This window comes from Mauremys mutica, chromosome 3, assembly GCF_020497125.1.
Source record: "Mauremys mutica isolate MM-2020 ecotype Southern chromosome 3, ASM2049712v1, whole genome shotgun sequence".
Lineage (NCBI taxonomy): Eukaryota > Metazoa > Chordata > Testudines > Geoemydidae > Mauremys > Mauremys mutica.
Window position 1 is genome coordinate 157816799 of NC_059074.1, and position 26653 is coordinate 157843451.

The 26653-nt window shown below is 41.9% G+C and overlaps 1 protein-coding gene across 8 annotated transcripts in view; it reads left to right on the forward strand.

Moving 5' to 3' along the window:
* The window catches only part of ENAH (ENAH actin regulator), a 173851-nt gene that overhangs the window by 70944 nt on the left and 76254 nt on the right, over positions 1-26653 (forward strand). For all 8 annotated transcript variants that reach the window (XM_045010077.1, XM_045010079.1, XM_045010078.1 and 5 more), the window contains exon 3: positions 20053-20230. In XM_045010077.1, the coding sequence (XP_044866012.1) occupies positions 20053-20230 (178 nt within the window). The remainder of the gene's footprint in view (positions 1-20052; positions 20231-26653) is intronic.

The window sequence follows — 26653 nt, forward strand, 5'->3', positions numbered from 1 at the left end:
GAGCCTTCGGGTGCCCTCACAGATAATGGAAATGGTGAGGAGGAAGAGCCAGAAGAAACAGCGCAGCTGCTCCCTGGCACCGAGCACAGAGGAGAAAGGTATCAGGCTGCTCACCCCAGACTGGTAACTGGACCACTCAGCCCACCCAGGGATCCACCTCTGACTCCTGGGAGCAACAGGGGACCTCGGTGCTTGTTAGTGCCTTCAACATCTGAGGCCTTCCAGGTGGCTAGGGACCTTTTGGCCCTTCCGGCATTGCCTACGACTACCGGCAGATACCACTAAAGCTCCCCATTCCAAGGGCAAGCTAGCTGTGGCCCCGCCTCAAAGGGCAGTGGAGCATTGCTGGTCTCCGGAGCAGAGGCATTGTTACCCTACTCCACGATCTCAATCCTCAGCTCCGCAACTATGGTCCCTGGCCATACAACCTAGGTTGCCAGCTCCACATTTGCAGTCCCCATGGTTGCGGCATGGATCGCCTGCCTTGAGGCACTGATCTCCTCATTCCCAGTACCAGTCCTCCCCCAACGCCTTGGTTCAAGTCTCCTTCCCCCAAATGACCTTCAGCGTGCTGGTTGCCACCTATACGGGACTGCTCCTCACCTTCACATCACCAGACCCCATCAACCTTGGGAGTCATCGGTTACTACCCATTAGACACTGGTCTTCCGTCCCTGACGTCAGCTGCAGACACAAGTCTCCACAGCCCTCCATGGTCACTGAGGGGAGACTTGTCTGAGTTGGACCGAGAATTCAGCCTTTCGCCGCATAAACAGCAGTCCCCTTGGGTTCTGGACGCCAGCACTACGCTGGCAGTGCCTGCGTGGCAGCAGGGCCACTGGCCAGCTCAATGGCTCTACTGGAATCCTTGGGACCTTCCAAGGATACCGGTGCCATATTCACATCACTCCTCTCTGGTGGCTTCGGAGAAGTTACCCCCACTCCACTGGCACAGAGTTCAAAACAAGACACGGACTCTGACGCAGGGGCAGAGGAGCAGTTACCAACACCAAGGGAATCTTCCCCAGTGCGGGAGAGTGCCCCAGCCCCTCCACCAGTGGTGCCATCATCGTCTTTGTCACTGGAAGAGGCGGTAGTGGGGCCCTCACACTTGTCCCCTCCCAGATGACTTTAGAGCAGGGACTTTCAACCTTTTTTCTTTCTGAGGCCCTCCATAACATGCTATAAAAACTCCAAGGCCCAGTGGGGGAAAGATGGGGGACTTGGGGCTATGGGCTGGGGGGGCCGGATGCTCGGGCATAGGTGTAGTTTGACTTCTATTTTGGGTGGGCAGGGGCCAGCAGGGCTTGTGCCTGCCAGCTCCACGTAGCAGGGTCCAGGGAGGGAGTGCCACCTTCACCCCCTACTCACTTCAGCAGGTCACTCAGCCTGTTTGGGTTGGGGAGGAGGGCACAATCAAAAATTATAACTCAAAGGTTTGGGGCACAGCTCAAAAAGTTTGAAAAGAGCTCAGGGTGCAGGAAGCGGGATAACTAGGGGCTGTGTGCATGCAGAGGGGGTAGCTCAGTGCGGGGAAGTAGGTAGCTAATGCTCCTCTGCATTCCCTGTTCCCTGAGGGCTCTGCCAGCCATGGGGCCGGGTCCCCCACCCAGGCAGCTCTTACTGGCTGTGTGAACAAAGGGGGCTGGGAGCTGAGGAGCAGCTTCAACCCCCAGCAGCAGCAGCAGATGAGGAAACGCCCCAGCTTCCTGCTCCATGGCACCAGACAGAGTAGCAGCAGTCCCACACTGCCTGGCTCTGGCTTCCTGCCTCTGACCTGATCAGAAGGCAGGGAGAGAAGGGGGTGGTGGAGCTGCCCCGTGACTGCCCTGCTCTTGCACTGTAGTTTCGGGAGGGAGGGGCAACACCCCCATGTTTCCCCAACTCTGCTCATTGTTGATGGGCTTCTGCCCCGGGGGGAGCACCAGGGCTCCAGAATTCAGCCCTGCGGGGGGCACCAGGAATCAGGGCTTCAACCCCGCGGCTTCTGGCTTCAGCCCTGCGGTAGGTGCTGGGGCTTAGGCTCTGGGTTTCAGCTGTGGGGCACTGCAGACACCCCTGAAAGGGTTCGCAGACCCCTTGTTGAGAACTTCTGCTGTAGAGCACACCAAGCTTTACTTAGGGTGGCCTCCAACCTGGGCTAGGAGGCGGAGGAGTTGGCGGAGCCGTCAGACACCCTGTTGGATGTGATAACGGCAACAGCTCTGGCGGGAGTCTCACTACCGGTGCATGAAGGAGTATTAAGAATTGTTGAGTCACTCTGGCAAACCCCTTCATCTGTTCCGCCAACATCCAAATGGGTGGAAAAGAAGTACTACGTCTCTGCCCTAGGGTTCGAATATCTGCATACCCACCTGCCTCCAGGGTCGCTAGTAGTATCAGCAGCCAACAAAAGGGATAGGCAGGGTCAGGCGAGCGCCACATCTAAAAATAAAGACACAAAGAAACTGGACCTTTTTGGGAGGAAAGTTTATCCGATTGCCAGTCTCCAGTTCAGGGTGTCTAACCACCAGGCCCTGTGGGGGAGATACAATTGTAAGTTATGGGATTCTCTCAATAAGTTAAAGGACTCCCTACCTCAGGACCTTAGCTAGGAATTTGTGGCCATTCTGGAGGAGGGCAAGCGGTGGCGAGGGGCTCTCTCCAGATGGCTTGGGATGCATCTGACTCAGCAGCCAGAGTCATTGCCTTGGTAATGAGGCGCAGTTCATGGCTGCAATTCTCAGGTCTCTCCCAGGAAATGCAGTTGTCCATCCAGGACCTTCCCTTTGAAGGGAATGTGCACATTCCCTTTGAAGGGAATGTGCTCAGACGGATGCAAGGCTGCATGGCCTGAAGGATTCTCAGGTTATCCTGAGTGCGCTTGGCCTTCACGTGCTGCGAGGAAGCAGTTCCAGCTGTCTTCACCATCCAGGTCATAGGGGCTTCCTCAACAGTGTGCTGTTAAGAGAAAGGAGAGAGATAAAGGTTTAAACATCGTCATCCCTCTCCCTCTCATTCGCCAGCCCATTGTGGTCCTGTGAGACATCAGGGAGGTTTGAGATAGGCGTTTTCAAGGTGCGTACGAGGACTGCACCCCAGTTGAATTTCAGGATCCCCCCCATTTATTTCTCAACCAGTTTGTCCCTTCTGGTCAGCTTGATCTCAAGTAACCACAGAGTTGTGGGTGCTCAGCACAATATCCCTTGTCTATGTCCTAGAGTACAGTGAATAGTTTTCACTTTTATGGCTTCAGTTCCTACAAAGAATAGACACCAGCTACTGCTAAGAATGTTGGTCCCAAATTAACAAAAAGCAGTTAGGATTTAGGAAAACTAATCTCTTTCTGCTAAAATATTACATGACTTTTTCTTCTCCAAACCATTCATGAAAGTTTCTGCAAACATATGGATTCATCATAAACCATGAAGTTATTCAGGTTTTTTTAATTTTTACTACATCTCCTAGTCTTGCAAATATAAGGAAATAAGAGAGAATTGAAATTCAGTGTGTCCCACGCAACAGTTCTGAACAAAATTTGATTACAAATTATTTTACTGGTGATCCATAAACCAGGAAGAGCCTAGTTTCTGTTGTTATGCTGATTTTACAGGCTTGCAATTAGAATTGGCTCCAAAAAGATTTTCTTTGCCACCCTTACTTGCACTCAATCGCATATTAAGAAATAACCCCTGCAGAGAATTCTTACATAGTAAAGTACTACTTAGCGAGAGTAAGGATGACAAAATTGGAGTGCTCTTGCTTGTAAACTGGGCACATGAGATATAAGTGTGGAACTCACTTTGAGGTGTGACTGCATATTAGGATGATACCTTTCTGCAGGATTTCCCTTAGTAGTTATATTCTCTTGAGCTTGTGAAATCTTATCCGCATAGTCCAGTGTAGTAGGAGAATAAGAAAATAACTTCTTACCAGGGCTGTCAAGCGATTTAAAAAAAAAAGTGACTAATCGCACAATTAAAAAAACTAATCATGAGTAATTGCATGATTAATTGCACTGTTAATAATAAAATACCATTTATTTAAATATTTTTGGATATTTTCTATATTTTCAAATATATTGATTTCAGTTACAACAAAGAATACAAAGTGTACAGTGCTCACTTTATTATTTACCACCAATATTTGCACTATAAAAAATATAGTATTTTTCAGTTCACCTAATACAAGTACTCTAGTGCAATATCTTTATCATGAAAGTTGAACTTAAAAATGTATAATATGTACAAAAAATAATTGCACTCAAAAAATAAAACAATGTAAAATATTAGCACCTACAAGTCCACTCAGTCTTACTTCTTGTTCAGCCAATTGCTCGGACAAATAAGTTTGTTTTTATTTGCAGGAGATACTGTAAACTGGCTGCATTATCACTCGAAAGTAAGAACAGGCATTCGCATGGCACTGTTGTAGCCAGCATCGCAAGATATTTACGTGCCAGATGTGCTGAAGATTCATGTGTCCCTTTGTGCTTCAACCACCATTCCAGAGGACATGCACTCATGCTGATGACGGGTTCTGCTTGCTAATGATCCAAAGCAGTGCAGACTGATGCACATTCATTTTCATTATTTGAGTCAGATGCCACCAGCAGAAGATTGATTTTCTTTTTGGTGGTTTGGGTTCTGCAGTTTCCGCATCGGAGTGTAGCTCTCTTAACTCTTCTGAAAGCACATTCCACATCTCCTCCCTCTCAGATTTTGGAAGGCACTTCAGATTCTTAAACCTTGGGTCAAGTGCTGAAGCCATCTTTAGAAATCTCACATTTGTGCCTTCTTTGTGTTTTGTCAAATCTGCAGTGGAAGTGCTCTTAAAATGAACAACATGTGCTGGGTCATCATCTGAGACTGCTATAACATGAAATATATGGCAGAATGCAGATAAAACAGAGCAGGAGACATGCAATTCTCCCCCAAGGTGTTCAGTCACAAATTTAATTAACACTTTTTTTTTTTAAATGAGCATCATCAGCATGGAAGCATGTCCTCTGGAATGGTGGCTGACGCATGAAGGGGCATACAATGTTTAGCATATCTGGCACTTAAATACCTTTCAGTGCCGGCTACAAAAGTGCCATGCGAATGACTGTTCTCACTTTCTGGTGATGTAAATAATAAGCAGGCAGCACTATCTCCTGTAAATGTAAACAAAGTGTTGGCTGAACAAGAAGTAGGACTGAATAGACTTGTAGGCTCTAAAGTTTTATGTTTTGGTTTTGAGTGCAGTTATGTAACAAAAAAAATCTACATTTGTAAGTTGCACTTTCATGATAAAGAGATTGCATGACAGTACTTGTATGAGATGAATTGAAAAATGCAATTTCTTTTGTTTACCATTTTTACAGTACAAATATTTGTAATAAAAATAATATAAAGTGAGCACTGTACACTTTGTATTCTGTGTTGTAATTGAAATCAATATATTTGAAAATGTAGAAAAACATCAAAATATTTAATAAATTTCAGTTGGTATTCTGTTTAACAGTTCGATTAAAAGTGTGGTTTTTTTAAATCGCAATTAATTTTTTGCAGTTAATCTTTTTAGTTAAACTGTGATTAATTGACAGCACTACTTCTTACGTGAGTGAATTTCTACTATATTAGTAGAGATGATTCTGTTGTATGTGGTATATGAGTGATTTTAATCTCTGAAATAGGACTTCTAAATTATTACATTGGATGCTTCCAAGTGCTGATGTCTTAAATTATAGAAAGTTGTTGTAACCAGGAACTGACATCATTTTTCATTTCTTTTTTCCACTTCATTTACTTCTGTTTGAGGTGATGATAGAGGTTAAGCTAGGTCAACTCAAATAAGTTGTCCTTTTCTTCCTGCTGCTGCTACAACATATTTACATGTTTCTTCCCTATATTCCCAGTTTGTCTTCCCTTAGCAAATCAGAGAAAATTTTTTCTAACTATAACCTTCCTGTAATATTACTGCTTTACGTTTAACTTATGGATGAGACTGTTAATAGCTGTAAACACCTTTAGAGATATTGTGTAAGGTTTGTTAGAATGGCAGTGGAAGGCAACTAAAATAATCACTATGATTAAAAACTATGATTAAAATAATGGCAGAAAAGGCTCAGCACTTTACACCTGAGTTTTGGATATCTATCAAGAGTTTTTGCCCAACTGTGGATGGTGAATTCTTAACTTGGTGAGATAATGGACAACAGAAGTTAGTAAAGTATCACTGATATGTCAGTGTCTAAATTTGACTTCATTGGCAAGGGGGCTAGGCAACAATTACATCTTTGGTTTTAGATACAAATTTTTAATCTCAAATACATTCATAAAATGATGTTTCACCCTAGAGTTACAGATGTAAATGTAGTGTGCCGTGGGAATAAAACTGCCTAGGAGGCTGTAAAGAAATTGCTCTAGAATAGGGTTTTGCAAACATTGGTACATGTGCTTTTGGTGGTATGTGAGCTTGTTGAAATTGGTACGATAAACAATTTTAAAAAATTTGTTTGAAACTGAAAGTTGTCATGTACAGTGCAGTGCACAAGAAAACTCCTGAGAGTGCATTTTGCTGCTTCTAGCTGCTTTAAGTCATAATGGGGAATAACACTTGCCATCCATGCTGGCATAGTATTTTTATTTAGCGGTATGTTGTGCGCAGTAGCTTTGCAGATGGGTGCTATATTCTCATCTGGCCTACAGCAGGCTGGATTTCTGCAAGGTGAAGTCTTCAGCCTTGCGCCAAGCCACACAGCTTGAGCTACTGAGGCAGACTTGTGAAGTTACCTATCACGTTGCAAGTGCTCCTCTCATCTGAAAAAAAACACAAGCATACAGGGCTGGTTAGAGTGGCTGCAAAACTGGGACTACCTGTGACTGCCAAGGTCAAAAGGCATTCACACAGGAAGCTGTTGCAATGCAGGGTGTTCCCTTTTCATACCTTGCCCTGCAGGGCTGGGGTGCAGACCAATTCCTTTCTGTTTCTGCAGGGAAGTTGAGAGGCGGTTGATTGGGTGTGGTGGATAAAAACCTGTGGACTAAGGAGTCAGTTCTTCAGTAGCAACTCTGGATGGATGCAATTTGAGCCTCCTAGCAGAGGGAGCCACTGTGCTGTTTGCCCAGCATTTTAGACATTAAGGGGCCCGGCTTCGGTGAGAGTCTGAGCTGCTGAGGACCAAGAGGCCATCTGGAGCTGAAGCTGCCTTTTGACCAGATAAAGGACCCCATTGCCAGCCAAGACTTCTCTACTTCTCTACCCTTTCCTCTTCCTTTTACACACACACCTGTTTCATTAATGGCACTTTATTTTGTTTTCTTTAAGAGCTATACAAACATTTTGTATTTCTCTTAACTTAAATTTTCTAGTGTGAATTTTGGCTTGTGTTCAACAATAGTCCAGATGAGAATTAGCAGGAACTTTGAATTTAAATTAGACACTTTAAAAAAGTCAAGCCATTGAACATAGTTAAGCCACATATCAAAATATGTCGATGTCATTTATGACATATTTGTTTCTTGTCATTTGAATGAGACAAAAGACAAATAATGGCTGCTTCATCATATTTATTTTGATGCATTGTCTAAAAACCTGAGATGTTTAAAAATGTTATAACTGAACATTTTAACCTACCTTAAGCAATTATGTTACGATAGAGTCTGGGAATACTTCTGTTAAGCCTATTAAGGCCTAAAATAAATGTGCACAAAAAGGTACTTTGAACATTATTTTTCAAAGAAGATGGTATGTGAACTAATAATGTTTGGAAATTGCTGCTCTGACATATTTTTTAAAAGGTGTGGAAGTAAAATAGAAGGGAATATATTACTCACTGAAGGTGTACTAGGGCAATCTTTACTAGGCACTGTTTTTCAATTGCAAAAAGTGGGGCTTTGAGAGGGTTGCCATCCTTTTGATTGGTGTTTGAGAGGTGGATAGCGTGGTGTAGCAATCTAAAATACCAATATTGCCGCGCATGTGTGTTCAGGAATGGGAAGAGAGGCTTTCACTTTAAAAGTGAACCTCATTTCAATTTGATTTTTATGTAATTTACTTTTATATAGACAGCAGTCCAGTTATTCAGCAAAGAAAGATTTAAAAGTTTGGAGGAGAATAGGTATTAAGTAAAACGAAAACTTAATTACAATAGCCTTGGCGCCTTACTTTGCATGCGTATACTTAGGGTGTGTCAACACCAAGAGGCTTTTTTGCACTTTCTGTTTTTCAAATTAAAATATCTTGGGTTCACATGATGCAATTCTTCTTTCAAATTAATCAGCCAATAACTGAAAATTGGATAACCTACTTTGAAAGTGGATTTAGTTAATTTTGGAATCAGTTAGTGTGTTAAGTTCATGTGAATGCATTTGTATTTTGAACTAAGTTGGCAGTCCAACTGCTATCCCACGCTGCATGGCATCACACCAGAATCTACTTCTCTGTTTGCCTGTGTGCCCTATAATGCTCTGGAGTCATACAGATGAAATGTTACATCCTTATTTACATGTTGCAACCAAGATCACCCCATTTGCGATTATACGCTCCTGGAGCCACATACCTTTCTCATTATTTTAGCACTGCTACAGCAGCCATGCCTCATGCATCCTCATGGTGTCATGAAGAGGTCATATATTTCCTCACAGTTTGGGGAGGGGAGTCTGACTCAACAGCTGATTGTTGACCCCTATATTTTAATAGTCCATGAGCCCCGGCAGGGCTGGCACCCACCCCCAAACCCCATTTCTCATATCTTTCCCCACTTACTCTCCGTTGACTGCTGTGGCCTTATCCACCTCCCACCCCATTCAAGTTGTTGGCACTGTGATGGGTTTAAATAATGAGACATAAATTACAGAATCAGATGTAATAAAAAGTACTTTGAACCAATGGCCTGAACTCTCAGCTATACATGGAATTTTGTGAGGTATACTTCCCAAAGTGAGGCATCTAAAAGGCATAGAAATTATAAGGCACTCGGCTAGGTGTAATCAGACTGCCAGCATTGCTAACCCCTTCCATTCTCAACAATTACTGATGAACTCTGTTTATTTTTCAGTGCACTTTGTAAATGTCTGTTGGTGACACAAAACAGAATTTAAGACAAAGTCGTCATTCTGTTCTGGCATAAATATTGCACGGTGACTTGTATCAGGTTAACATCCTCCAAAGCAAGCACCCCATGGCCCACGCACACCCCAAAATTCCAGTCACAGCCACTTCTCTCCCCACTCCACACCCCCAGACAGAGAAAACAGCTAAATCTGGGACTCCACCTTCACATGGACTACCACAAAAGATGACATCTTCCCTTGTCATTCTACACCTCAGGGAAAAACAGGCAGAAATCCCGCACCTTATTGTATTTGTGAACAGTACAACTACAAATGTGTTCACTCAGTACTTTTAAGGATGTTTCACGTTTTCATTATTCTAAAATTTACATTGTTTACTTTTTGTGGTTTGTGTGAGTATGGTTAAAGTTTGCACAGACTTGTTCAGTTAATGGCTTTATTGTTTGCACTATTTGATATTTATTAAAGGTTATAATGTAAACTTTGAGCTTTTCTGAAAAATTACACATCCCTTAAATACAACAAATGATCTTTCAATAGACTGTTGCGCAAAGCCTTTATAAAACAATTGAGCCACAAAACACTACAACTAACACACAATGCAATGAAACCCTGCAAGAAAGCAAAATAAAATATTTCAGCATTTTCAGCCCTTAGTTCAAAGTAGGGAGCACAAGGCATCCTCTGGTGATTTGCTGCAGTTTGCAGAGGAACGCTGTCTCATTGCTCATAACCCACTGAAAGAGTCTTCACTTCTACCTCCCACATATCAGTGGGGCTCTATCCTTTGTTCTCACAGATGTGCAAAATACAGCAAGCAGTTTTAACACAGGGCAGATATTGCTCAGCAGCCTTGAGTCTTATTGGACATTCCCACTTCCCTTTCAGCCCTCCAAATGCACGCTCCGCTGTCATCTTCAAGCTTCTCAAGGTATAGAAGAACAAGTCCTTTCTCCTATCCAAGTTCAGTAAAAGACTTGGTAAGCCACAGAAGCAGAGAGTAAGCTGGGTTTCCCAGAATGACAGGAGGAATCACAACACCATTAATATTCATAGTGTTCTTTTTAGCAGAAGTTCAATTTTTCATTAGGGAAAACAGATGGGAGTTTCAAAAGATCCTCGTATCATGGACCTTTCCAGAGCACCCAACATTAATATTGTTGAATGTGCCACAATGATCAAACAGGCCTTGGAGTAATACATGGAGAAATAACCCTTTTTGTTTATAAATCTTGAGGCCTGATGCAGGGGGCAAAAATGGGTCCTGTCAATGTCCCCAGTACAGTTTGGGAATCCCAAGCATGCAAATCCATCAATAACATCCGAAGCATTGTTGGCCCACCCAATCAGCACCTTCTTTTTGCTATGACACCTGTGTGACAGCTCCAACAGTCAACCTAACACACCAGATTGGTTAGTTACTGACTGAAAGCTGTCAAGGTGTTGAGCTTCCAGATGAGAATGCCCACATTTCTCCATGTTTAGAGGGAGCATTCATGTTGGTGTTCTGATGCTGTAGATTTGTGGTGAGCTCCCTGCAGATCTCTAGGAAAGTGGTCTTTGTCATCTGAAATTCTGCTGGTCATCCCCAGGATTCCATCACCTTCCTTTCCTACCAGTTACTGCTCATTTCAGAAGTCCAGAAACTGCTCTGCAGTCAGTGAAGCTGCTCCAGGAAAAGATCATCCACAAGTAGCTGCTTGACATCCTCCTCCTCCTCCTCCTTTAGCCAGATCAGATCAGATTGGTAGTGTGACAGCTAGCCTCCAAAGCAGCCATCACTTGGGAGCATGATCTCAAATACATGTGCAGCAGCCTCTGTGTATTAGTAAATGTCAGGATCATGGCATGCAGAAGTGATCCCTCCATGCTGGTTAACAGAGGTTTTGAAAATGATGCCAGGTTGCAAAAGCCAGTTAAATGATGGGATATCAGGGGAGGAATCATGGAAACTTGCAAGTATGATCCCAAATCCCAGAATTCCAGTGGCTTCTAACAGGTATTCTACAATATATCACAAGAAACATCCCAGAGTGCATAGAGGCCAGCATCAGGACAAAGCACCATAGGATACTCATCCAGAATACTGATTACTTATTTTGGAAAAAAGTCAGTGCTTTGTGTACACACTCATTGAGGGGGAAGCAGGTAACAGCTGGTTTTGTGGATGCAGTTATTGTGGTATGTTACACAACAGTTTGCGCACAAAAACATCATTTGCAAAAACTTTCTCATTTTGGCAAGTCCTTAGGATTTCTTTATCCTTCATGACAAAGGTGAGGCGAGTTAAGGCCCTCATTGTCCAATTGAAACCACCTTTCTTGAACAGTGATTGATCTACCAAACCATCTTCTAGCCAAGAGGAAAGTCTCTTCTCTGCCACATAAATCATCATTTACTGAGGACTCTGTTTATTATTATTGTAACATAACAAGTACCTACAGGGAGGCAAGAGCTATTAGATCTTTTTAGTTAAGCTTTTTTCTATTCTCTGTCTTCTCGGTCTTTTATGAAGTCTTTACACGTGTACTGGTCCAGTGTAGTGTGTCTGACAAACATTTCTTAGGCCATGACTACAGTGGAACGTTTTACCAGTGTGACACCTGTTGCGGTTACTCTTATTCTGGTGAAAGAGCAGCTTTTTTGGTGTTGCTGGGAAAGAGGTTTAAGCTAAATATAGTGAATAAAAAAAGGCAGTCATACCAGAATAAGTGTCTGCATGAGGTGGGGTTAATGCTGGTACAGCTGTTTAAATTCACATCCTAGTTTATACTAGCATAATTTTCCCCTGTAATCAAGTCTTTAGAATAATTTAAACTAAGTTTTACATCTCTTGCATGACGAAAGTGGCATTCTTGGCTTTGAGAGTCAAGAAATGGTTTAGCTCCACCACTCTTTCAACACCATAGAGTGGTGGGCCATGCCCCTTAAGGGGGGTGTGCAGGAACATCCAGGGGGATGCTGTGGGGCCCAGGCCAATCCCCACGTGGGGTGGGGAGGAAACACCACCCAGCCCTGCTCTGCTCCCAGCTCCACTCTGGCGCTGCTCCTGGCCACAACTGCAGCTCTGTTCCTGGCCATTGCTCAGCTTTTGGCCCAAGGGTCTGCGGACACATTCCATTACTGATTTCGGGGATGGGGGTTTCGAGAGGAAAAGTTTGGGCACCAATGCTACTGAGGGTGATGTGAAAGTAGTAGTACTCTTGTATTGGGTATCTCGTCAACATTCAATTGTCCATGGGGGTGAATGTAGTGAGAAGCAAAAGTGACAAAACTCATTTATGTTTAACTATTTTCTGGCAGTTGTCATTGAGATGGTTAAAGAGAAGCTGTCAAATGTGCAGCTCTCCCTTGTTTCAGTCCTTGTAAATTAAATCTAATAGACATGTACAGATTTAGTTTGTGGAATTTTTGTCTTCTGCCAGGGCCACCCGGGGGCGGGGCAAGTGAGGCAATTTGCCCCAGGCCCCACAGGGGCCCAGCGAGCCCTGGCTCAGCAGCGGTCTGGGTCTTCGGCAGCATTTCGGCGGCGGGGGCCCTTCAGTCACTCCGGGTCTTCGGCGGCAGGGGGCCCTTCAGTGCTGCTGAAGACGTGGAGCAACTGAAGGGCGCTCCGCCGCCGAAGACCCGGACCGCTGCCGGGTGAGTACAAGCGCCGCAACTCCCCCGCTTTGCCCCACTCCCCCTGAATCCTCTGGGCAGCCCTGTCTTCTGCTACTACAGTGTTTGACATACGGAGAACAACTAACTCATGCTAATGCATCAGGATAAAGTTGTATGTTCATATCTAGATGCACATGCTGCTTCTAATTCACTGATTATGCATGTGAATCCATGGAAACGGAACATGGTTTTTGTTCGGACACTACTGTGCTGTGGAAGGGCACATTTGCCTTACAGAAATCATTTTGGGGAACCTGAGGACATGTCTACAGCTTTAGCCTGGTTATGCAACTTAATTGCAACACAGTCAATGCTACAAAATTTACCCTTTTGTATTCTAGTCAGGGGACAGCCATGTTGTAATAAGGTCCCCAACTCAGTTTCTGTAGTGTAGGTGATGCCCTAAAACTATGCCGTCTGCTTTGGACAAAAATCATTAAATAAAATTGAGTAGAATACCTTTGTTTTTGTTTTTTCTACAAAGAATAAGTAGATGTTAATCTTGCTAGTGTTAAAATTATTCCATTATAAGGGCAAGGCATTTTACTTCTGATGTCAAAGTTTGACAAACCTTCATTTAAAAGAAAAAAATACAGAAATATTAATTGGACTATCTTTCTCTGAAGCTGAACTAAATTTAAGGTGTGAAATAATACAGTATTTAGGATTGACAGTCTTCCATGAAGCAAAATGTACATGCTGATACGCTAGTTCCTGTCATGTTGTGATTTGTGAAATTACTTTGGTGTAGATCTAACTCAACTGGTAGAATTACAGATGACTCTGAGATTGCCGTTAACTGTCTACACTTTTTTAAAATCATAGAATCATAGGACTGGAAGGGACTTAAGCGGTCATCTAGTCCAGTCCCCTGCTCTCATGGCAAGACTAAGTATTATCTAGACCATCCTTGACAGGTGTTTGTCCAACCTGCTCTTAAAAATCTCCAGTAATGGAGATTCCACAACCTCCCTAGGCAATTTATTCCAGTATTTAACCACTCTGACAGGAAGTTTTTCCTAATGTCCAACCTAAACCTCTCTTGCTGCAATTTAAGCCCATTGCTTCTTGTCCTGTCCTCAGAAATTAACTATTTTTTCTCCCTCCTTGTAACAACCTTTTTATGTACTTGAAAAATGTTATCTCCCCTCTCAATCTTCTCTTTTCCAGACTAAACAAACCCTATTTTTTCAATCTTCCCTCATAGGTCATGTTTTCTAAACCTATAATCATTTTTGTTGCTCTTCTCTGGACTTTCTCCAATTTATCCACATCTTTCCTGAAATGTGGTGCCCAGAACTGGACACACTACTCCAGTTGAGGCCTAATCAGCACGGAGTAGAGCGAAAGAACTACTTTTTGTGTCTTGCTTACAACAATCCTGCTAATACATCCCAGAATGAGGTTTGCTTTTTTTGCAACAGCGTTACACTGTTGACTCATATTTAGCTTGTGGTCCACTGTGACCCCCAGACCCCTATCCGCAGTACTCCTTTCTAGGCAGTCATTTCCCATTTTGTATGTTTGCAACTGATTGTTCCTTCCTAAGTGGAGTACTTTGCATTTGTTCCTATTGAATTTCATCCTGTTTACTTCAGACCATTTCTCCAGTTTGTCCAGATCATTTTGAATTTTAATCCTATTCTCCAAAACACTTAAAACCCCTCCCATCTTGGTATCATCTGTAAACTTTGTGTACTCTGTTGTGCCATTATCTGAATCAGAGGTTCTCAAACTTCATTGCACCACGAGCCCCTTCTGAAAACAAAAATTACTACACGACCCCAGGAGGGGAGACTGAAGCCTGAGCTCGCCCAAGTCCGATCACCCTGGTCAGAGGTGCGGGGGACAAAGCTGAAGCTCAAGGGCTGCAGCCCCAGGTAGGGGGCCTGTAGCCGGAGCCCTGCCACCCAAGGCTGAAGTCCTCGGGCTTCAACTTCAGCCCCAGGCGGTGGGGGTCAGGCTTCGGCTTCAGCTCCAAACCCCAGCAGTCCTAGCAATAGCAACCCCATTAAAACGGGGTCATGACCCACAGTTTGAGAACTGCTCATCTAAATCATTGATCAAGATATTGAACAGAACCGGACCCAGGACTGATCCCTGCGGGACCCCACTCATTATGCCATTCCAGCATGACTGTGAACCACTGATAACTTCTCTCTGGGAATGGTTTTCCAACCAGTTTTGCACCCACCTTATAGTAGCTCCATCTAGATTCCATTTCCCCAGTTTGTTTATGAGAAGGTCATATGAGACAGTATCAAAAGCTTTACTAAAATCAAGATATACCATGTTTACCGCTTCCCCCCCATCCACAAGGCTTGTTACCTTGTCAAAGTACGCTATCAGGGTGGTTTGACACTATTTGTTCTTGACAAATCCATGCTGACTGTCACTTTATTTTATGTCAAGTATCAGAGGGGTAGCCGTGTTAGTCTGGTTCTGTAGAAGCAGCAAAGAATCCTGTGGCACCCTTGCATCCGAAGAAGTGGGTATTCACCCACGAAAGCTCATGCTGCAAAACTTCTGTTAGTCTATAAGGTGCCACAGGATTCTTTGCTACTTTATTTTATTATCTTCTAGATTTTTGCAATTTGATTGCTTAATTATTTGCTCCATTATCTTTCTGGGTACAGAAGTTAAGTGGACAGGTCTGTAATTCCCCAGGTTGTCCTTATTGCCCTTTTTATAGATTGGCACTATATTTGCCCTTTTCCAGTTGTCTGGAATCTCTCCTGTCTTCCATGACTTTTCAAAGATAATCGCTAATGGCTCAGATATTGCCGCAGCCAGCAACGTGAGTATTCTAGGATGCATTTCATCAGGCCCTGGTGACCTGAAGACATCTAACTTGTCTAAATAATTTTTAACTTGTTCTTTTCCTATTTTAGCCTCTGAGCCTACCTCATTTTCACTGACAGTCATTATGTTAGATGTCCAAACACCAGCAACCATCTTGGTGAAAACCGAAACAAAGAAGTCATTAAGCACCTCTGCCATTTCCACATTTTCTGTTATTTCCCTCCCTCATTGAGTAACGGGCCTACCCTGTCCTTGATCTTGACCTCTTGCTTCTAATGTATTTGTAGAATATTAATATCTCAGATGTTGCTATATGTTAGCAGTGGAGTCTTGATAGGAAAAAATACTAATGAAATTCAGTGCTTGATAGATTCTGTTTTTGTTATGCAGATTGTTTTGAAACTTAGTTTTAGGTTGATCTGGATATATTTTATAAAGACCTTTTGTATAATTACTTATCTGGATGTGTATATTGTGGGGGCAATATTGGTTTAATTGTGAACTTCTGTAACTTAAAATGGTTTGTCCTCACTAAAGGCATTTGACTGAAATATTAAAAATAGTACTAGAAAGGAGGTCAATTTTTCTCCTCATGGTCCATCTCTAATTTTATATATCAATATTTTTTATAACTAATGGGTCTTTTTTCAGATATTTCACTGCTGACCATGCAAATTAATTGTCTGAAACCTATGGCAAAAATTGGTAGTGTCTTCGGTATGCATTCTAAAACCACATGATAAATGGCTGTGTTTGGGAACTTACATTATTTTACCATATATTAATCTTAAGGCATAGATGACAAATTTACTTTGACTTTACAATATCCCCACTTTCCAATATAAAATGACCATTACTGATGGTATAATGGTCAATCACGTTCCTGATCTTGAGAGGTGCATTTTGTTCAGTCTCCAGTAACTTCAAAAAACCCCTGCTGTTGGATTATAAATTCTTTGTTTGGCAGTGTTGGCTTTAAATAAATTTTAATTTATAAAAAATCAATTTAGCTAAAGGTTGCTAGAGTGAATAGTATAACCTTTATAGAAAATATCTAGGAACTATTTCAAAAACAAAAATACTGAATTTTAATGTATGCACATGATAAACTAAGGCAACATTCTGTTGTTCTTACAGTTAATGATTTACTTAGTATTAATGTCAACATTTACATTATACATTCCAATTACATTGTTTCTCAAGGTATGTAACCTACGCATCACTAATCTGTGGCTATCATGTCCCATGAGAAGTGTATATTGATGCATATATTGAAAATTCACTGGTACTATACATTTTGTGAATTAGACCTAATGTAGTTATGGGAATGTTTCTGGTGAATTTTCACATCAATATTAAGCAAATCCATAAACTACAACAATAATATGTTACCATAACTGATCACTTCCATACTTCTCAAGGTTTAGCTTTAACACCAGTAAACTTACTCAATAAAGGCTAGAACTTGAGTATAACTACCTTAACTGTAAATTAATGCAGATTTACATTGGGGAATTTCAATTAAAGAAATATGGACAAAGTGCAGTTTTGGTTAAACTGGTGTGACTGTAGACATAACTATTGATATTACTGTGGTTTTAAGCTGATGTAATGGAAGCAGAATAAGGTCTTATGTTTTCTCAAATAGATAAAAAAAGGTAGAATAGATAGAAAAATTGTTTAAAGTCTTTTATTCTGGAAATCTCTTACCATGTTTGCATACAAAACTTTGTGGTCTGAGCCCATAAAATCTTTTAATACGGCAGTTCTGCTCTGTAAAATGACTTTGGTATCACACAGGTACATATTTTTGGTGTTAATGGCTTTCAGATCAACTCCCGTCTTTTTACATGTGAAGATTTTGTTTCAAACTGCCAGCCCTGTAAACTCACTGTGGAATCTGAGGATATGTCTACACAGGGATAAAAAACCCATGGCTGTCTTGGGTCAGCTGACTTGGGTTCACAGGGCTCAGTCTCCAGGGCTGAAAAATCACTGTGTAGATATTCAGACTTGGACTGGAGCCTGAGCTCCTGGACCCTGTGAGGATGGAGGTGTGATGGGCTCCCCCTTGGTGCCACCTGGAACTGGGGTACCACTGAGTACTCTGACCCACCAGCCTGGTCTCCCTCTCAGACTGTACTGCTGTGACAAGCTACAAAGCCCTCCAGCATGCACTTTCACCAGCATGCATACATACAGGTAGGGACACACCCGGCTGCAGTTATGAGCAGGCTCTCTGGCCAGACTGGGCATAGGAAGGTTACTTATACCATCTTGCACTGCAGAGGGAACTTTACAGCGTGTGGGAGGGGGTGAATTTTATGAGCTTAATCTGGAGAGGAATATGCAACAGCCTTTTGCCCCGAATTATGATTCCCACACACCTCACTCCAACTCCCTGGTTTGGACAGAAAAAAAACAAGTTTATTAACTACAAAAGATCCTTTTAAAGTGAATATAAGAGATCAAAGCAGATTACCTAGCAAATAAACAAAAAATGCAAACTAAACATAATATACTAAATAGATTGGATATGAATAGCAGATTCTCACCCTAAGAGATGATATAAGCAGGCTGCAGATTCTTAAGGGGCAAGCTGCCCTTAGCATTTGCTTTACAGCTTGGAATCCCCAGGAGTTTCATTCTCAGGCTAAAAATCTATGTAGCCTGTGTCCAGCACTTCCCCCAATTCAGTCTTTGTTCCTCAGGTGTTTCCAGAGTTGTCTTGTGGGGAGTGAAGAACCCCAAATGATGTCATTTGCTGCCTTATATAGCTTTTGCATATGGTGGGAACTCTTTGTTTCAAAGCATGGTTCCCAGATGGGTCGGTGGAAAATTACTGACATCCCAAGATGGAGTCTAGAGACATGTGGTCTCATCACGTGTCCTTGTAGAGCAAGGGTGGGCAAACTACAGCCCGAGGGCTGGATCCGGCCCGCCAGCTGTTTTAAGCTGGCCCTTGAGCTGCCACTGGGGAGCAGGGTCTGGGGTTTGCCCCACTTTGGTGCACTGGCGCTCCAGCTGGGGAGCAGGGTCAGGGGCCACTTCATGTGGCTCCCAGAAGCAGCGGTATGTGCCCCCTTGAGCTCCTATGCATAGGGGCAGCCAGGGGTCTCTGCTCTGCCCCAAAAGTCCCATATCTGGCTGTCCCCCATTCAGGAACTGCAGAAGATCACTATAAGTCAGCTGCCTAAAGACTCCTTTGAAAGTCCTGATCTAGAGGGGTCTTCTGGAACTGTGGCTGCAGAGATTATGTGCTGCGCAGTAGCCTGGGTGGCTGCCATACCTTTGGCCCCTGGGGCTATCTAAGTTATATCAGACACCTCACTAGTCCACAGAGCAGATCAGGATCAGGGAGGGCACCAAGATGGTTTAAAAGGGTCACAGAGGTAACTTGCCAGGAATTCAAGGGTTGCACCGTATTTGCATACACATTTATGTAGGATTTTAGTCTGATGCAGTTGCATTTTTTCCTTATATACTCTCTAAAGTATTATAAAACATATATTATGTATGAAGGTCACAGGGATATGAGGATCAATAAGAATGGTCACTGCTTTTATTTGTAAGCGAACTGATATGGTCTAGTGCAAATAATTGCTGTGTTTTAATGCAGACTTTTTTCATCATTGTAGTGAACCACATATAAGCAACCCCCATCTCAGTATATTTGGAACACTTTAAACAGATCACTTCATGTACAGTGCTGCTCATTAGAAGACCACTTCCTTAGCCACTGTTTTTTCTTAATCTCTTGAGTAGTACTTCCAGAGGCTTTCACAAATAGCACCACTCTTATCTAACTTTCAACATTGCTTGGCAGGCAAAGAGTTGTTAGCTGTCTAGAGTGAAGTCCATGTTAAACCTTGCAATTACCTGCCAAATGAGTTTAAATAAGCTTATCTCCTTGTTAAACTACCTATATCTACTTAGCACCTCCAAGAGCACTCTAATTTTCTCCCTGCCTGCTATGCACAGAAAAGCCACTCCACCAGACATGTTAAAGCTCAAAGACAGCCTTTTGGATTGTGGGTTGTAAACAGCTTCTGATATCCAAGCACACACACATTCACAGTTTACAAGGTTATTCCTGATGAAATGGTCATAGAAAAAACAGTTGACATTGAACTCTGAAGCTTAATGATAGCAAAGTAACACCCCACTGAGAGAAAAGGGGACAGTACTTCTCAAGTCCAAAAGAAAACGCTGTCTTGGTTCACATCAGAAAGTTCATATAGTTAAAAGAAGTACAAAATTAAACCTTTAAATTATGCAGAAATTGGTGGCCCCCAGGTTTTCACCACAGATTTGAGGCAGTGTTGGGACTTGGCTTAAAAGGAGAAGCAAACTTAGCCTTCTGATGAGTATCTAAGTGCTAGTGTTACTGATGAGTAGCTAAGTGTTGTTTGTTAGAAACAGGTTTAAAAATTTTAAATAAAAAATGGCTACAGGCAAGTAATTAAATAAAGCTCTATTGTATTAGGAAAATTACAGTAAATATTTGAGACTTAAAATGTACTTACAAGTATTTACTTTATCATTGTAGGTGGTAATAAATTGTGCCATTCCAAAAGGATTGAAGTACAATCAAGCTACACAGACCTTCCACCAGTGGCGTGATGCTAGACAGGTGTATGGTCTTAACTTTGGCAGTAAAGAAGATGCCAATGTCTTCGCAAGTGCCATGATGCATGCCTTAGAAGTGTTGAATTCACAGGAAACTGGTAAGGCTTTTAAACTTTTTTCTCAGTTCATCTATTACTTGTAGAAATGTGTAAAATAAATTAAATCTTAATTTTTCTTTCCTTAAGATGTGTTTGAGGATTTTCCTTTCTAGAGAAAATGTTGTGAATTTTATACAGATTTTTCTTTCTTTTGTTATATAAGATCTTAATTTATTATGAAAAGGGGAAATCAAATGAAGAAAATCTAACGTCTCTTCCCCAGTCCTGGGAGTTTAGCCCCCATTGATTCAGTGCTTTAGTTGGTAAGCTTAATAGGCACATTGTTGTCTTAATTCCAATTTCTCACTTTTAAAGAAGCCACTAGTAACAGAGTAACAACATCCTGGCTTCTTGAGCTATATCTGCAAGGTTTTCTGAAGGAATCTTTAGAATTTAAGCCTAACCTAGATGTGCTGTCTGAAACCTTAGTGTAGAGAACAGTTCCTGCCAGATTGTTAAAAATTTTAACGAAGATTTCAAATTTAGAACAGTTGGAAATGCTATTGAAAAGTATCTGTACTACTTGTCAGTTTCAGACACTTGGGTATCCTTCATTTCATTTGGTTAAATTAACAATTGTATGTAATAAACACAAATAAACATAAATTATGCAGTAAATGCCAAATGGTAGTAAAATGTGAGTCTTGGATTGTATTCCCAGTTTATAAACTTGTAAAAGATACTGAAAGTTTGTAGGACACTTAAATGAAATGAACTGCTTTTTTAGCCCTAATCATGAATCAAAAATACATTGCTTTAATGTATAGTCTTTACACATTTCATAGTTGATCTAATTATTTTGTGTGAATTCTTAATCAGAATAAAAAATGATAAAATTCTTGCCTTAAACCTTTATTGGGGGGAATTGGGATGAGGAATGAAGATGATATTTAATGTCTTCAGTTACAATGTGCCCTTAATTAGCAGTATGCTGGCAGGAAGGGAGAATGGAAAAAGTTCTAAATGCAAGAGGGAATAGTGAAAGAAATATAACTGGTATGCAAAATTTTGCTCAGCTGTTTACCTGGGGCAATTTTTTTTGGTAAGCAAGTAAAATTGCTTCCTCATCATTATGAGAATGAGCAAGTAGATGTTTTGCATGTGATGGTACATTTTCATGATAATTCTGCAAGGCTCAGTCACAGTAATAATTTATTTTTCCAGGGTTTTTTAATATTTTCCCTGCCAGATATTCATGCATGTATAAAATTGTTGATCCTCACTACCAAACTTGCCCTTGATTCTGTAGTGAGTCATAGCTTGTTTGTGCCATTAAGGAGAGAGCTCTTATTTCAACCCAAATATTTTGTTTGTGAAAAGGACAAGGAAATTACAGCAACATGTAAACTGTGCAAACAGTTTGAAATAGAATAGTTTTGGAATGCTTGCCCTTTGTAAGATGTGGCTACTCAGAAAAGTGATTTTTTTTTAGTCAACAAAAAATATTACCTGTGTCTTCAAGTGAAACCCACTTACTTATTTAGCCAACCAAAACAATCTTTCTACTACTAGCATTTCAAATACTATGTTCTGCTTCATACATCAACTAAATTGTTAGAGAAACTTTGATTATATAGAACTTTTGATGTGTGAAAAGGGTGAGGCCTAGAAGAATCAGATTGTCTTGAGCACAAAAATGAAAGAATTAAGTAGTAAACGTAATGCTAAAGATAAGATTGTGTCTTTTGTTATACTGTGTTTCCTTGTATACATGTTCCTTATTTTGTAAATAGTATTCCTTAGCTTCATACCTTTTGTTCCTTAAGCTTAGTTGAATATAAAGTCAGATTGTGACCTATTTAAATATAAAAAAATAAAAAAGCGGGAATAAGTAGTATAAATTCATTCTGACCTAAATATTTCACTACATTTTAACAGTTAAATAAAAAGTCAGTTTGCACTTAGCTCTGAACACAGCTAGCATAGTTACGTACTGCTACTAAAATGTGAGTGGTAGCAGCATAATCCCTTACAACAGCTTTCTTATGTTTCTTATATGTTACTGTAAATACAGCTAGTTTGCTATCAAGGATAAGTTGATACTAGTGATGTAAGGGGGGGGACAGCTTAACTCTTTTTGGAGTTTGTCAGGCTAGAACAGGGGTCGGCAGCCTTTGGCATGTGGAGCATCTAGGTAATCCGCTGGCGGGCCGCGAGACATTTTGTTTATGTTGACAGTCCGCAGGCACGGCCCCCCGCAGCTCCCAGTGGCCACGGTTCACCGTTCCCGGCCAATGGGAGCTACAGGAAGCGATGGCCACTTCCCACAGCTCCCATTGGCCGGGAACAGCGAACCATGGCCCCTGGGAGCTGCGTGGGGCCGTGCCTGCAGATGGTCAACGTAAACAAAATGTCTCATGGCCCACCAGCGAATTACCCTGATGGGCCGCATGCCAAAGGTTGCCGACCCCTGGGATAGAAGATAGGAAAATCATCTTTTAACTTTACAAACTGAATACATTTGATGTGAAATAACCTGGGCCTGAACCAAAGTCCATTAACATCAACAGGCTTCAGATCAGGCCCTGGGAGAATCACTGTGAAACTTTATATTATTTTACTTTGACTATAACTGCTTTAAAAATTGTTTTAGGAATGGATAACCTAGAGAATATTGGTCTATAGTGAAAATCATAAAAATTATTTGTCTAGGCATAATACTGCTTGCTGTTACATAGCTATTGAACAAAGATATGCAAATAAAATATGATTCCAAGTTATAAGAATAATGCATCTAAAACGAGACTTCTTGTTTAGAGAAAATGATTATTTCATCATCATTCTGATTTGGCACGTATCATATCTCATATTACATTGAAAAGATATTTTGTTCAGATGTTGAAATAAGTTGAATAAGTTTGTGACCAACTTAACCTGCTCCCCAGCAGTCCTTCAAATGATCATACATTCTTCAAGTGCTTGCTCATGTCCATTCTATTGTAGGTGTGTGCTCACCATGTGCACCGGTGCCAGAAGTTTTTACCCTCAGTGGTATCCGTAGGGAGCCGGCTCTGGTGCCATCTGGAGTGGCTGCCATATGCACAGTATAAGGATGCCACCAGCCCCCTTCCTCCAATTCCTTCTTACTACCAGTGCTAGTGCTGAAATGCTCCCCTTGCTCTAGCCAGGGGCGGCTCCAGGCACCAGCGCTCCAAGCACGTGCCTGGGGCGGCAAGCCACGGGGTGCGCTCTGCCGGTGCCGGGAGGGCGGCAGGCAGGCTGCCTTTGGCGGCTTGCCTGGGACCAGCGGACCCTCCATGCTTGGGGCGGCAAAATGTCTAGAGCCGCCCCTGGCTTTAGCAAGTGGTTCCCATTCAGTGGTTCTTTGAACTTTTTTCTTTGTAAATAGTTATACTTAGTGGATAGTTACCAAACTAGTAAGAACTGTTATACTTTAGTGGTAGGGGGACCCCCCAGCCTGCAACCAGGATCTGTCTCATCCTTTATTTTCCCACCATTTGTTGCCTTACCTCCCTGCTTGGACCGCTATAACTATGGATCACTGGGTTCTCAATACGGTGGTAGTACGGTACACCCTCCAATTTCTTTCTGTCCCTCCTTCCCACCCCCTTCCCCCATCCTTCTTCAGGGACCCTTCTCACGAGCACCTGCTCGCCCAGGAGGTGCAAGCCCTCCTACTACTGGGGGCCGTAGAGGAAGTTCCTGTGGAACAAGGAGGGAAAGGTTCTTACTCCTGGTATTTTCTCATTCCAAAGGCCAAAGGGGGCCTACGCCCCATCGTGGATGTGCGAGACCTCAACAAATACCTCAAAAGTTTGAAGTTCCGTATGGTCTCCCTGGCCTTCATCATTCCCTCCCTGGAGACTGGTATGTTGCCCTTGACCTGAAGGATGTGTACTTTCATATTTGGATATTTCCTGGCCACAGGAGATTACTGTGGTTTGTGGTTGGTCAGACACAATGCCAGTTTGCGGTGCTCTTGTTCGGCCTAGCAACAGCACCAAGAGTGTGACTCCAGAGGGTGCTAGAGCTGGCCTTACAGATACCACTGAGGGGAAAAAAAACTCTGGCAACTGTGCAGGTGGCACACACACACCTAGCATGAAATGGACATGAGCAACACATATTGGAAAAACAACAGTTATGAAAGGTTAGTAACCATTTTTCCCACAAAGTGCTGCAGTATTTTAAAGAAGTCCTTAACAAAGGGGGTTTTTGCTTTTGATTGGGAGCATACACTGAGCCCACTGTTTTTAATAATCCTGCAGTTGCGCCCTCCGACAAGATAAACCATCCCTGCTTATCCTTAAATTGATCTTTAATGGAAAAGGTGCATGTTTAGCAAATATTATTCCCATTCCTGTTTTTTTCTTTAGCTGAAGCAAAAAAGTCTGCTGAAACAAATTAGCTTTCATGTCCATTCTTTGACCTTCCTGAAAATGAGTGCAATAATCTGAGAGTGGATTTTTTAAGTTCTTCCAGGTGCTGTTCCTTTCAATGATATTGTTTAGCACTTTGACATTCAGAGATGTTACTTTATAAGGAAGAGCCATTGAGAGAAACTATTTAGCATATTGTTTGCAGCTGTGTTGTTCCCAGGATATCAGAGCAACAAAATGGGTGAGGTAATATCTTGTATTGGACCAAATTCTGTTGGTGAAAGAGATAAGCTTTTGAGTTTACACAGAGCTCTTCTGATCTGGAAAAGCTACTCAGAGGGCATGTCTACACTACAATTAGACACTTGTGGTGGGTCTCTGCCAGCTGGCTCATGCTAAGGGGCTGTTTAATTATGCGGACGGTCAAGCTGGAGTCCAGGTTTTATGACCCTGCAAGGTGAGGTTAACACCTGCAAAGGTGTTAACTGGCAACGTCACCTTGAACAACCTCTTACAATATGTTATCATCTACTTATGCTGAACAATCTGTTCCACCTTGTTTTTAGCTGTGACACTGAGTAGCTTTCCCATGACTGAAGAAGAAGAGCTGTGTGTAAGCTCAAAAGCTTGTTTCTCTTGCCATCAGAATCTGGTCCAATAAAAGATATTACCTCACCCACCTTGTCTCTATTTAGCTTATTGCAAAACTTACTGTTCTTTAGCTGTTTGGCACAAACCCTTGCGTGGTCAGTCTCTCATTTCTTATTATGTTGCATTCATGATTGTGAGTCTGAATATGGCTTGGTTTCTGTTTGTAAAAGTTTCCCTATCTATTTCTTGTAATAATCTCCCCGACCTCCTTGGTTCCCTCTCCTCTCCCCTTACTTTGAATCCATAAGTAAAATACCAACATAGCATATAAATCAGTTCCAAAATGATTGTGTTTTGTGGAACCTGAAACCCCTGTACTAGTCCTATGAACACTTGCACTGCTTCTCTTGCAATCCAAAGAAGGTACATTCTCCATCTGTGGGACCTTAACATATGTCCTTAGTGATAGATTGCCATCTGATCATTTGATTTACATGGGGAGCATTTACAAAGAACCCCTAAGAACTCCTCCCCATACGCTCTCTATTTTCTCTAATCTCTACTATCCCTGGGACATCCCTCCAAATCCCCTCTTATTGTAATATATTTTTCTCTGTGTTTTAGAACTTGCTATCAGAGTTATGATCACCCCAATTAAAACAAACTTCATACAATTTTTTTCATAACATACTTACTGTTCATCCTTGGTGACCCCCAAGAAGTTCCTTCTGGTTAATATTTAGGTTATTCCTCATGTATTAGAGGTTTCTTGTTCAGCTTCATTTCTTTCAATGCCAGGATGGTTTCTAGAGTCTTTTCTTCTCCTATCTTCCTTTTCCTGTGTGTCATTGTCTGCCACGAATTTTTGGGCAATTTATCTTTCGTTACTACCTCTGTAATATTCTTCTGTATGTCTGAGATAGTAATTGGGAGTGTATTTTTTCCTTGTTTAAAGTTGCTTACTGTATAATACTGATTTAAACTCTCATTCAGCTTCCAAAATAGGAATTCACATCTGTAGTGGATATCTGCCATTCTGAGTTCTGTTGTAATTTCCCCTCGGCTTCCTTCTCTTTTTTGAAGTTAGGACAGAGGGGTCATGGGAAAAATTGTAGCTTGCGGCCTCTTAGTATGAGCAGCGAATGCTCTCTGGTTTTTTTCATACTCAGATCGTGAAATTTCACAATTAGATCTCTGGGTCCATTATTATGAGATCCAGGCGGGGGAAGCAGCACTCTGTGTGCTCTCTCCAACTTCACCTGTTCTAGAGAGCTCAGATGTAGTGACTCTGCAATTAAAGTTTTTACATACCAGATTGTATTTCAGTCAACAGTGTTTTCAGTTATTCCCTTAATTCTGATGGTTTTCCTTCTCTCTGTTTTCTATATCATCCAGTTTAAGCTGCATCTCTCTCTCTGTCTGTTCTATCAGTGCCATATGACTGTCACTTGTTTCTCTTAGGCCAGTTTCTGGCACAGTGACGTACTCTTTT